At 41.1% G+C, this 12,241-nt stretch overlaps 1 protein-coding gene across 10 annotated transcripts in view; it reads left to right on the forward strand.

The window, feature by feature from the left end:
• Positions 1-12,241, forward strand: part of PLCB4 (phospholipase C beta 4) — a 420,321-nt gene that overhangs the window by 387,741 nt on the left and 20,339 nt on the right. For all 10 annotated transcript variants that reach the window (XM_043602872.1, XM_043602876.1, XM_043602879.1 and 7 more), the window contains 2 exons: positions 3,322-3,371; positions 3,505-3,570. In XM_043602872.1, coding sequence (XP_043458807.1) covers positions 3,322-3,371; positions 3,505-3,570 — 116 coding nt within the window. The remainder of the gene's footprint in view (positions 1-3,321; positions 3,372-3,504; positions 3,571-12,241) is intronic.

The raw sequence follows: 12,241 nt of genomic DNA on the forward strand, positions 1-12,241 counted from the left end.
TTATTTATTTTATTTTATTTTATTTTATTTTATTTTATTTTATTTTATTTTATTTTAATTTTATTTTATTTTACATGGTGGCTTTTAGAAGAATGGCATAGAAGTGAAAGAGGGAAGTTTGTGGGTTTTCTTCCTACTCCTATCTATGAATGGGGGAGTCAAGAAATAAAATACTCCAGTGACCTTTGTAAGAAGAGGTGTCATTTGTGAAAGCAACCTTCTTCCATAAGATGGAGAACTGTCTTAGAGTGCCTGGGTGGCTCAATCAGTTAAACGTCCAACTCGGTTTCCATTCAGGTCATGATCTCATGGTTCATGGGTTCGAGCCCCGCATCAGGCTCTATGCTGACAGTGCAGAGTCAGCTTGGGAATCATTCATTCATATTCCTCTCTCTCTCTTTCTCTCTCTCTCTTTCAAAATAAATAAACTTTTAAAAAAAGACAGAGAGCTGTCTTAATTTGGGTCATCCCAAAGCAGACCCAAGGTTTCAAATGCAAGTAATTTATTGGGGGGGAGGCAGGGTACAGTGTACACAGGTAGGGGCTTGAGGAGGTGACACAAGGTAGAGAAGGTAGCCGGTAGTCAGAGTGTGTTCAGGCTCCACAGAGGCACCTGGAACTCAGTGCCCCTGGGAACATTCTGAGGGTTAGTGTTGGACACTAACCTCAGAGGCATCCTCCTGGATGAGCAGGGGAACATATACTTTGACTACAGTCAGCCTTTTGTTGAGAGCTCCCATAGGAGGGATCAGTTCCCTAATGATTTTAGGTTGACCAAAGGGTGCATCCTCCTGGATGAGCAGGGGAACATATACTTTGACTACAGTCAGCCTTTTGTTGAGAGCTCCCATAGGAGGGATCAGTTCCCTAATGATTTTAGGTTGACCAAAGGGTGGTAAAGCATGTTTTGGAGGGAGAGTCCTCAGGTAACTTCCTCAGGCAGGAAAATGCAGGTGCTGGCAGTTGAAAGTCAACTAGAGTGGCCTGATGTAGAGAGAGCAAGGTGTACAGGTCCAAGCCAAGCAGCATTTGCTGTCCACATCTGTGGAGGTGAGAAAGTTCTAATGGTTTCTCTTAGACACACAGCCAGACAGCAATAACTGCACCAATGCTGCTTGATTTTCTCTTTAAGAATAAGGAATCAATAAAACTAAACTCCTAGTTGATCTACCAATTACAGCTTAGGAGAAAACGAGTTATTTTTGAGCTTTGTTGAGAAGAAAAAAAACTTTATGTAGTAAACCTCCATTTAGCCAAAATCTTTGGTGCCCAAAGTGTAGTGCTTAACCCCACTTGCACACCAGGGAAGCTCGTAGAACTGCACTGGCCAGTGTAGTAGCCACCTGCCACATGTAGCTATCTAAATTTAAACTTAAAAATTAACCCTTGAACACCTCAGCTGCACTAGCCACATTTCAGGTGCCCAACAGCCACATGTAGCTAGTGGCTCTCCATTGTTGGACAGCTCACATATGGAACACGGCCCCTGTTGCCAAAAGTTCTATTAGACCCACTTCTGTAGGCCAACAGAGGGAACTGAGCATGTACCAATCCTGGTTCTGTGGAGTGTGAGTTTTTCCTGGCTAAATCCTTTATAGGAAATATAATTTTTACAAGTTGTTTCTGTCTCAAAAAATGCGGAAACCAAGTTCGTGTTCCCATAGGTTCCTGTCCATAATGATTTACTTTAACCAAGACCGAAAAAGAAGTCTCACTGGACTGGGTCAACTCTTTATATAGCCCCTCCAGGGATCTTGCATGCACCCCAATACTCTGTTCATTTTATAGAAGAGAAGACAAAGCTGGGGAGCCAGGATTCACGGCCTCTCACTCTTGGCAGTAAAGCCGGGAGTTAGCTTGTATGTCAGACTTAAGAGGTCAAAGAGCAACCCTGTGGTCCCTGGACACCCTTATCATAAATGTTCTAGATCACAAGACTGATTCCTCTTAGCCATGACTCCTTTTCCCACTTCCTCGCCCTCACATGGGCTGTGTGCATCTTCTTAAAATAAGTAAAACTGAAAAACAAGAGCCTGGGACTCAATCCTACCTTTCTTGATTGAATATCTCATACCTAATTTTTTGGGATTCTAATGGAAATCAGTTATAGTACAGAGCACACATTCATTTTGTTTGTCTAAGATGAAAATCTGCAGTCAAACAGAAAATGTTTGGGGATCCTTCTACCACTGTGGTTGCCATGACGACACCTGGCCTAGCATCCTTCACTAGCAGGATAATTTAGTATGTTATTCCGGGTCCTTATGACAGCATCCTGTGAAGAATTCACTGGTCTATCACACAGAATAATAGCTGTTATAAAACAGTTTGAATTCAGGATTTCCTGTATGTTGAAGGCATGGCTGTGCTCAATAGCATATTGCTTAAAAATTAAATTTGGTGAAAGAAGCTGGGAAAAAAAATATTTTGTTCTTTGACGATGAGGTGAGAAAAGAGCTGGGAGGTAGTTGACTGGTATGATATACAAAGATAAAAGTAGTATTAATAGATGCTGTAGTTTGGCACTCCATTGCCCCAGCTGCTATGTGTATTGGCTGATTTTTAATTTTTTTAATGTTTATTTTTGAGAGAGAGAGACAGAGTGTGAGTGGGGGAGGGAGAGGGAGACACAGAATCTGAAGCAGACTCCAGGCTCCGAGCTGTCAGCACAGAGCCTGATGTGGGGCTTGAACTCACGAATCATGAGATCATGACCTGAGCTGAAGTTGGACACTTAACCAACTGAGCCACCCAGGTGCCCCTGTATTGGCTGATTTCAAATCACAGCTGCAACTCTCTCAGAGGACTGCCCTCCCAGACTGTGGCGGTGCCCTTGTCTGGAAACACCTGGAAGGTTTTGTGCAACCTCTGAAGCCAGTGGCTGACTATTACGGGGTTACAAAAGTCCAGTCTTCTTACCTCGAGGTAGAACAACTCCAGAGGGCTATGTACTCTAAAGAGCTCTCTGAAAGGGTCAGGCTGAGGTTGGATTTCCCCTAGAAATACACCGTACCTTCTTCCTCTGCCCTGTTCTGCTTCTCTCACTGCCCTGAGGGTTTCTCCTGAGCACCTTTCCCTAGTAAGTCATGTGCACAAGGAATTCCAACTCAGGCTCTGCTCGTAAGTAACCTGAATGAAGATGATAAGCATGCCAACTGTCTATTTAATTGCTTTGTAATAAGAAATTAAGATGCTTATATCCATAACCATCCACATAAAGCTGCTTCACTGTCTTTAGATGAGATTTCAAAGTGATGAATTTTGTATTATCAGTTATTCTCTTTAATTTTTAATACACACAGTGCTTTAATTTTTTTTAAGGTATCGAACTTATCCCTCAAGTGAGGATAGAAGACTTAAAGCAGATGAAGGTAAAATTGCTCATTTTTCAAGCACTCTTCCATTACCTATATTGGTGAAACCAATATATTTTTGTTTCTCACCAGATGTATTCATTGTGGCTACAAAAAAATTGATTTTGGGCCCTCTTTGCTTCTTCCACAGGCTTACTTGAAGCATTTAAAGAAACAACAGAAGGAGCTAAATTCTTTAAAGAAGAAACATGCTAAGGTACATCGTGCTGAGCGTGTGTGCATACATGTGTGTGATTTTGTTTGCTGGTTTGTCTTTTAGCTCTCAGATGAAAACCTCAAGCTGTTGTTCTGTGTGATGGACCAGTGAATTCTTCACAGGCAAAAACATGGCTTAGAAACTGACACCAACCAACTGGGCAGTAGTACCTTGATCTTAAGTGGTAGGAAATGAGGTTTAAAAATAGAATCCATTTGGGATTGGTTGTCACTGATTTATAATCTGCATTTCTGACATTTACCTCAAAAGCATAACAGAGCTTCACCCATTTAAAAATTGTTTAATAATCATGGGGCGCCTGGGTGGCATAGTCAGTTAAGCATCCAGACTCCTCTCTACCCCTCCCCCAGCTTGTGTGCTCTTTCCCTCCCCCTGCCCCCGCTCAAAATAAGTAAGTAAACTTTAAAACTATTTAATAATCAGACTTTATCCAAGAGTCTGGCTAGGTCCCACTATTTTAAAGACCAGCTCAGTCTCCGGCTAGAAGCACCCAAATCCCCTGGGTTACTGGCAAGTCATTTGCCACACACAGGGCATGGAGGGAGGTGCTAGCCAGCCCTGACTCTCTCACCCATGGCTCCTAGAGAGAGGGCTTTTCTCACTTGTCCCATTATGTAAACTCTGCTCAGTGACCTACTTCCGAAATAGAGTTGTTTTTTCTCTTCACCCATAAGAAGAGGTTTTTTTGACAGTGATCATGAGAAATTCTAAGAGCTGGTTGCAAATTTAAGAGAAGAGCAGCAGCTGGTCTCAGGAGTTCTCGTGTGGGCTGAACACTTCACAGCACTCCATCATCCTGCTCCCAGTCCCTCCTCACAGAGAAAGGAGGAAAACACGATACCTCTTTCCTTCCCAAGATGGAGCATGACAGCCACTAGGGCTGGAAGGGTAATGTGTGTGTTCCTCCGTTACGGGCAGCTGGAGCAAGAGAAACTTAATTTCTTGAAAGGACTTCTGAGTTCTTTTAAACTTGTCATGAGTTCTACTTTGTACTGTGACTCAGAACTCAAACCGAGGCATGTCTCTAGAGCTGGACTTGAATGGCCTATCTCCTAATCACTCTGGATATTAAAAGCACAAAGATCGTGGGGCACCTGGGTGGCTCAGGCAGTTAAGCATCTGACTCTTGATTTCAGCTCAGGTCATGATCTTGCGGTTCGTGAGTTTGAGCCCTGCATTGGGCTCTGCACCAGCAGTATGGAACCTGCTTTGGATTCTTTCTCTCCTTTCCTCACCCCCCCGCCTCTCTCTCAAATAAATAATCATTTTAAAAATGTTTTTCAAATTCAAAGCTCGTGGCCCCAATTTAAGTTTGTGCTGCTTTGAGAAATTCATCCTATTCTTGGCCTAGTAATATTCCCTGTATTATTGAATGGATGGTTTAGTGCATTTGCTCCACAGACTATTTGCTCCTAATTTCATGAATAAGTCCACTGAGTAGAATTCCTTCTTATTGCCCATAGGGGAGACTTGCCACAGATTTTCAGAAGTGTAGGAGACAAAGCTGCTTAAAGCAGTGTTTTCAATTTTGTTGGTCATTGGCAACAACCTAGAGTATGGAAAGGCAGCAGAAGAGAAGGAGAAAAGGAAATAAGGAAGAATGCAACGTACCTTTGATTATTAGGGATGGAGTTGGTAGCCATATAGTAAGGCATCATCCCCCAGATTTTCTTTCCATTTAACTTGGATCTCTGTCATTGATGCTGACATCTCAGGGGCCTGTGGGCTCTTTGGAAACTTCTACTTTTAACCTCACCCTCATTAAATATTTCCTTGAGGCATGACGAGGAGACATATACTGTGACATAATAAAAAAATCATGGCAGCTAGAATTTTTGCATGCAAAGTATTTTCCAGATGCTGTGCACAGAACTTTATATATATCGTCTCATTTAATACTCTCCACCCTATAAGGCAAATTCTGTTTAAGTCTCCATTTTACATGTGAAATTAAGAAATTAAGGATTAGGCAGGTTAAGGAATTGAACTAATGTCCCAGCATTGGAGAGCAGCAGAGCCAGAATTTGAACCCAAGCCATCTGACTCTAGAACCCATACTCTTACCTCATTATTCTGTGAGGGATGTTAGATGCTTTGACAAGTAAACAAGTTCCCCTCGCTGCAGCAAATGCAATGGCAGCACACAGCTTGTTATGAAAATCCCCATCTAGTTTGGACAATGTCAGTACACTGGTTACCTGTACAGCTACTGAGGAAAGATGATCCTCAATTTTTTAGAACTTGACCTACATACTACTGAGAAGGATTATCTGTTGATATCCTTCTTTGAACCTTTGAGTCCAGACTGACTCAGGTTGGCAAACATGCCCATCTGCTTCATCAGAAAAGTGCCCAAGATGGTGTCTTCGTCAAATTGGCGTAGACTGGGTGGCTTAAGCAACAAGCATTTATTTCTTAAAGTATGGAGGCTGGATGTCCAAGGTCAAGTTGCAGCAGATTCAGAGCCCCCTTTCTGGATTTGGGATAGCCTCCTTGCTATGTCCTCACATGGTGGAAAGGGCTAACATTTCTCTCATGTCTCTTATAAGGGCACTAATTACATTCATGAGGGCTCTGCCCTCATGACCTAGTCACTTCCCAAAGACCCCCTCTCCAGATTCCACCACGTTGGAAATTAGGGCTTCAACATAGGAATTTGGAGGGGAGACAGAACATTCAGTCCATTAATAGGTGGAAAATTACTTTTCTGTGAGACAGTTTAGAGCTGACCTTGGTGGATCTTCCCCTCAGACAACACTGCACTTAATTCAGCCAAATCCATTTCTTCACTCTTGTTGGCAGGGACGCCTCCATGTTGTGTTATAACCAGTAGATCCCAGATGGCTGAAAGACTGTACGTTGCCTTCATTTGTAGAAAACAGAGGAGCTTCTTGGAGCCCCATATTATAATGGAACCAACACCTAAAAGAAGATTTTTAAATCTCCCTAAATCCGCAAATCTGAATTGTGTGGACCTTCATAACTGCGTTAGGGAGCATTTTTTGGAGGAAGCATTCAAAATTCCTTAGGTTGAGCAACAGAGTAAATTGACATGGCAAAATATTCCATGCTTGCCTATTGCTTTTCAGAGTGCTTTTCAGAAGTATTTCTGAGCAGGGCAATGCATTTCACAGCTTGTTTTCATATCCTTATGCACCACAGAAGTCCATGTTACAAGTGTGTGATTATAAGCTTATGAATGAATCCCTTCTCCTACATTCGGTACACAGGGGACCCACTTTTTTATTCAGACTGCTTCGGCAGCATAATTTATGAATTCTGAATTCTGTAGTGTTTTTATATAAAACTAATAAGGCTAACATTTATTTAATGCCAGTTTTGTATTACACATTTTATATACATTCTCAAATCCTCACAGTATCCCCAAAACCCAATTGACACTGCCCACATTCTAGACATGAATAAAATGAGGGAGGTGAGTCCCTTGCCTAGAGTAATATAACTAGTTAATGCTGGTAACGAGCCTCATTTGCTTACTTTGAATGCACACCTTTTACAACTCACCACATTATCCACATTTATTAAAAATGCACTCCAGGGTGGCTCAGTTTGTTGAGCGTTTCACTCTTGATTTCGGCTCAGGTCATGATTCCAGAGTCGTGGGATCGAGCCCTGTGTCGGGCTTTGTGTTGAGTGTGGAGCCTGCTTGGGATTCTCTCTCTCCCTTTGCCCCAGGATGTGAACTAAAATTCTGACTCCAGAACTCATGCCCCCCCCCCTTTTTTTTCCAAGTTTTTGGAGTATCATTAACATGCAATGTTAAATTAGTTGCAGCAGTGCAAGGTAGGGACTTGGTAAGTTTATATACTCTTTTGTGCTCACAACAAGTATAGCTACATCTGTCACCATACAAGGCTATTATGGTACCATTGAGTATATTCCTTATGCTGTACTTTTTATTCCTGTGACCTATCATTCTATAACTAGAATCTATCTCTCACTTCCATTCACCCATTTTGCCCATCCCCCCAACCCTGTCCTCTCTGGCAACCATCAGTCTGTATTTATAGGTCTGATTCTGCTTTTTGTTTAATTATTCATTTGGTTTGGCTTATTTTTTTTCATGTTTGTTTATTTTTGAGAGACAGAGTACAAGTGAGGGAGGGGAAGAGAGAGAGAGAGAGACACAGAATCTGAAATAGGCTCCAGGCTTCGAGCTATCAGCACAGAGCCCAGTGCGGGACTTGAACTCATCAACCATGAGACTGTGACCCAAGTCAAAGTTGGACGCTTAACTGACTGAACCATCCAGGCGCCCCTGTTTTTGGTGTTTTTAGATCCCACATATGAGTGAAATCATATGGTATTTGTCTTTCTCTGACTTATTTCACTTAGCATAATATCCTCTAGGTCCATCCATGTTGTTGCAAATGGCATGATCTCATCTTTTTTATGGCTGCATAATATTCCATCTTACATATATGTTTATGTACACACACACACACACACAGTAACTCACCCTACATCTTCCTTATCTGTTTGTCTACCAATGGACACCTGCATTGCTGCCACATCTTGGTTGTTGTAACTATAGAGATGCGTATATGTTTCTTAATTAGTGTTTTCTTTGAGTAAATACCCAGTAGTGGAATTCCATTACCCCTGAATTTTCACACATTGATTTTTCTTTCTCACATATTCTTGGTGGTCTTAGTAAAAGGTTTTTAAGAGCCATCATGATCCTATCAGGACACAAATATCTTGGCTTCCTTTGGAACTGTTTTTTTCAACATATGATCCTTGGGCCAGGAGCTGGAGGCTTTGTAAAAAATGCATATGCTTGCATCTGCGACTTAGTTATAATCACCAAGAAGAGGCCTAGGAAATAAATAAGCTCCTCTCCTTCACACATTAAAATTAAATTTTGAGAATTGTTTCTTTAGGAATATTATTTGGCACTCTTCATTGTCCCTTGACCCCTAGTGGAAACCCCCCCCCCACTTGCCTTCAAGCTGTAGACCAGTCCTCCTTAAAAAAACAGATTTTAACCTGTTGTCAAACGAGAAAAAATACCCCCAGCCTTTTTGTGAAACATCTATAAACCTTTTTAACTGTTTTGAAGCAACCTAAGATGGGGCTGAGATTTGCTACTGTAAGGCCTTGGGTTATAAAGTAACTATTGAGGAGGGAACCTGGCCCAGGCTGTACCCTGCCAACCAGAGCATCCATGCATCAACCTTAGCAGTTGGCAGCTAAGAACAGAGGCTCTTACCTAGTCCATATTATTACTGCAGGGACTCTCCACTCTTATACATCAGCTGAGGTAAATAATGCCACTTCTTAGACCTACAGGGAAGCAGAGAATCCATGAGCTAAATCCCAGTGGCTTAAGACACAAATGTAATATGCAAAAGAAATCTTGTTTTCAAACTTGAAGGTTAGCCACAGGATGGAAGAGGAATTCTGGTGTAGGAGGATCTATCACTTGCAGGAGAGCCACAGAAATAGGCATGTGAGCTGCTTGTAGGATACTAAGAGAAAAATCAGGGATAATGACCATTTGAGCCTCAAATGAGATCAGGATGCTAGCTAACATGCCTAGATTTTAGAAAATGGCAGGGGTCAATGGCCATTGTTTTTGACCCTGTGAGTGCAGCTGGCAATCAGACTTATATGTGTCTCTCACTTTCTAGAACCACCTCTCCATTTGAAATGGAAACTAGGGAAATGGTTTTCAAGTGTCCATTAGATGAGACACAGCAAAAACAGAATTAAGCAACAGTCATCTCCCCTAATGCATGTCTCACTGGAGTCCAGAAATAGGGTTTCTTTCATTAAGAAATGGGCGTACGTTTCAATTGTCTGATGTGGTCAAATTCTTAGAGCCAATAAAACCCAAAGTTGGTTAACTAGCCCCAATAACATGTTAGAGGAATAATTACAATGTAAATGCCTATAGGGACCAAATAAGAAGGAAGTTGGCCAGATACAGAAAGCAGAAGAACATTCATTCCCATTCAAGAGGCACGTCAGACTTAGCTCCTGCCATTGGTGCCTTGAGAGTCCATGGGCCAGCTTCATTCTCAAAAGGGGACTCATAATATCTGGACTCTTAGATGAACTTCCATATCTTTAAATATTGGCCCCTAATTCAGTTTTCTTTCAAAGCACATGTGAGTTTGAGGAGTGGACTTAACATTTATAGACTGGATGCATCCGCTGCGATAGCAGTTTGCAACATCACCATCAGATGAGTCAAATGAAATGCCTGAGAAACTAACATTTGGCATTTCAGTAAAGCTACTAATGGAAAATTTGTTCTTTGCTATACAAGCAATTTAGCTGATAACATCAAGAGTGCTGTTAAACTCGTCAATTGTAATTCATAATAAGACCTCAATGCCAGACCCATAAGTCTGTTATGAAGTTGAAAGGGCCTGAGACACAGCAACACCCACGGAGGCAGCTTACTGCTGACCTCAGAGTCACATGCTGAGCAAACATGATTTACTCCAATTTTCCAGCAGGATCTGTGGTGCAGTCGTTCACGCCCACTGCCCCATCAGTCACAAGAATGAATTGTAGCAAAAGTTTCTCCCTAAAGAAGCTGAGTGTACTCTTCACTCCAATGAGAAATGTACAAATCCTGCTAAAAGCTGTGCATGCATTCTCCCCAAAGTGTCCCAATTGAGATTGACGTTTCAATGAACACATTTAATTTTGATACTCTTGACCTGAATGAATGAAAAAATATGTATGCCTCTTCCATGGCATGTCATGATTTAATTAATGACCAAAGAATAAAGTCAATGATAGATTTGTTCTGCATGAAAATGGACTGAGAGATTATTTCCTGGTTCCTCTATTTTATACTTTGGGAAGCTGAATCTTGACCCCCAATCAGACAATAATCAGTAATTAGAACCCCATTCCTTTGTAAAAGAAGTTGGTATTTGGAAAGCTAATTATCCCCAAACACTTCTGTGATCACTGCATACCACAAAGGAATCATTTTGAGCACATAGAGAAACACAGAGATCATTTTTCCAGACCAAGTTTCTTGTTATTTGTATTACCTGTAATCATTGCAATTCAATATGCTTCTAAACTTTCATATTATTTATGCATACATTAGGTAATTTTGCAGCTCATAACCAACCCACAAATTAGGTTGTGCAAGTGGATCTTGTTTAGTTTTCTAATAAAGTGAGGCCTGGAAAGATTAGTGTGTGTTTCACAAAGCCACTTGGCTACTGATTGGCTGAGCTAAGACCAGATTCCAAGTCCTCTTGCTGTCTTCCCTTGCTATTTTTTTTCATTCATACAACAAACATTTATTGAGCATCTGCTATGTACCAACCTTTGTGCCATGTACAAAGACTTGCCCTACCCTTGTAGAGCATAATCTTACCTACTGGAATCCATCATGAACACCTTTCTGGCACAAACAGCCTCATTCATATCTAATTGGGTGAATAAGATTCACCAGAATATTTCCTTAAGAAATAGTCTGTCAACTTCCAAGCTTCAAAGCCTCTCCTTTTCTTGTGCTGTGCTAGGATATTTAAAGGAACAACCTTCTCCACCCTCCCTTCGATACTTGCAAGAAACAGGAAAGCAGAAAGATTACATAGGAAAGATTCTTAACATGTTTGAATCCACACTTGCAGAGAGCCTCTTATTTATTTGCCCAGGAAGATTAACACATGTACAGAGCAGGCATAATGCCTTTAAATCTTAAAAGGAAGACTAATAGGGCGTTTTGGTAGGCTTGTTTTTGTCCACAGCAACGCAAGCTTAGTTAAATCCATTCAAATAAGGATACGTTAACATGTTGATTCCTGAGGCAGTTGATTCATCATGGAGGGAAGGTTTACTGATTTAATTATTCTAATTGCTGTCCCTTATCCCAAGTCACTCTATATTATCATGGATATTGAATAATATAAACAAGTTATTATAGTTTGAATAAGATATAGCAGACATTTGAAATAGGATTGATACTATATTTACTTTTAGTCCTAACATCCCTGTGAACTAGGTATTGCTCTCCCAATTACAAAGATGAACAGATCAAGAGGCCCAGTGACTTGCCCCAGGATTTGAGACTGAAGATCCCATGTCCTGAACTCAATGCCACATTGCAAAAACCCTGGCTGAAATGTGTTTATAACACCAAGTGCACATACATTGAGAATGTTAGATTTATGAGGTGTTTCAACCACAGCTTAAGCAAGATGCTGTTTCATACAATTCCCTAACACCAAATCCACAGCAAGATAGCATCACCCTGGACCACCCTTTGTCCCCGTTGTCAATTTCTGTTCTGAGAACCTCCCCACCCAGCACTACCCTCCTCCACGACTTCTCCCAAAGATATTTATCCAAATGGACAAAAATTCCAGGAACATGTGCACTAACGTGTTTCCGAAAAATACATGTATAACCAAATTGTAGTTCAAGTCCTATGTTAATTGACTAACAGTGCTGGGAAACTTAGGAAATCTTGGAAAAGTTAAAAATCACTTCTCTTATATTTTATGAAATCTTTTTTTTCATTTCATTTTATTTTTTTTCAATATATGAAGTTTATTGTCAAATTGGTTTCCATACAACACCCAGTGCTCATCCCAAAAGGTGCCCTCCTCAATACCCATCACCCACCCTCCCCTCCCTCTCACCCCCATCA

This window comes from Prionailurus bengalensis, chromosome A3, assembly GCF_016509475.1.
Source record: "Prionailurus bengalensis isolate Pbe53 chromosome A3, Fcat_Pben_1.1_paternal_pri, whole genome shotgun sequence".
Lineage (NCBI taxonomy): Eukaryota > Metazoa > Chordata > Mammalia > Carnivora > Felidae > Prionailurus > Prionailurus bengalensis.